We start from the raw sequence: 1,208 nt of genomic DNA, 5'->3' as shown, positions 1-1,208 counted from the left end.
GGTAGAGTACCCGACGAATGGGCTGCGTTCATTCGGCCCCCACTGGGGACTAGCCTGTCTACACTCATGGTAGTAATACTCATCTTGGGAATTCACAGATTTCCAGGTCAGGTAATGGCAGTGACTATTGTCCCTATAAAGTTGGTAGTGGTCGTGTTATTCCATATAGCTGGGGTTGTGGGTTTATATACATTGCCTACTGATATTTTCTTACCACTCCTTGGTCACTTCTGCGACTCCTTCCTCAAGTTCCTAGGTAGTAAACGAACTGGTCAAGATGGTTCTTGTAGGTATGTGACTAAGCCGATCTCATGTTGATATTCTTTTCGAGAAAATTCACAGTTTTCGCTTCAATTTCGTATGTTCTCGCCCAAAAATGTGTTGTGAACTTCGTTGTAGCGTCGGTGGGGAAGCACGTTGTGTCCACTTGAGATTCGACTCAGTAGCCGATGCTTTTCACAGTTTAGATTTGTTGGAGTGCTAAGTAGAGGCGATAGCTATCAAATCAAATAGAATTTGTTGATTTCTATATACTGTTCAGGTATCCGGGTTCGTGAAACTGGCGAGCGTCTGCCCTCCTCTGAGACCCCAACCATAGTTCCTAATCACGTCTCTTACTTTGATGTCCTCGTGAGTCTGCTGTTGCCATACATCATGTTTATCGCGTCACAGGTTTTGTTGTCTTGTAACCGTCCAGTATCATTTGTCGCGAAGAAAGCAGTCGCTTCCTACCCGGTCATCGGTGATATCGCCACCTCCTTGGGCAGCGTGTAAATCTTAAAAGTGCTTCGCTCCGCTAAAACTGGATTTCTTTAGGTATGTCAATCGTGCGAAAGACCCACAGGAAAGGGATGAGGCGATGGAAGTGATTGGGAAGAAGCAGAGACGTATCTTGTTGTAAATCTTCGCTGTGCGCAATTGCTGGTCGTTGGTCAGGTGTTATGGAAGGTAAATCTCGTTATCAATTATGTGTCTTTGCTGAGGGTACCACATCTAATGGAACCTCACTTATGCATTATCATGATGGTGCATTTGAGAGTATGTTGCCTGTAATAAGTCGACTTATTATCATACCACTCCACATTATCATGTTAGGTACAGCCATTGTATATACAGTACTCCAACCTCAATATCAGCTTCACTTGCTTCGACCTGTTACCACACTTCTTCCTAGTCATGGCCCTTCCTCAATGGCATACCATCACTTG

At 44.5% G+C, this 1,208-nt stretch overlaps 1 protein-coding gene across 1 annotated transcript; it reads left to right on the top strand.

The window, feature by feature from the left end:
• Nucleotides 1–541: 541 nt before the first annotated feature.
• On the top strand, nucleotides 542–770 carry Pmar_PMAR022114 (hypothetical protein; the record flags this gene model as incomplete). Its single annotated transcript, XM_002783636.1, has 1 exon — nucleotides 542–770. A coding segment is annotated over one exon (229 nt), but the record flags the coding sequence as incomplete, so codon positions are not given.
• Between the last annotated feature and the right edge of the window lie 438 nt (nucleotides 771–1,208).

The sequence above is a fragment of the Perkinsus marinus genome (genome assembly GCF_000006405.1).
Source record: "Perkinsus marinus ATCC 50983 genomic scaffold scf_1104296936908, whole genome shotgun sequence".
In the NCBI taxonomy this organism is placed as follows: domain Eukaryota; phylum Perkinsozoa; order Perkinsida; family Perkinsidae; genus Perkinsus; species Perkinsus marinus.
Note: the sequence above shows the minus strand (reverse complement) of the source record. Positions and strands in the feature narration are given on the sequence as shown.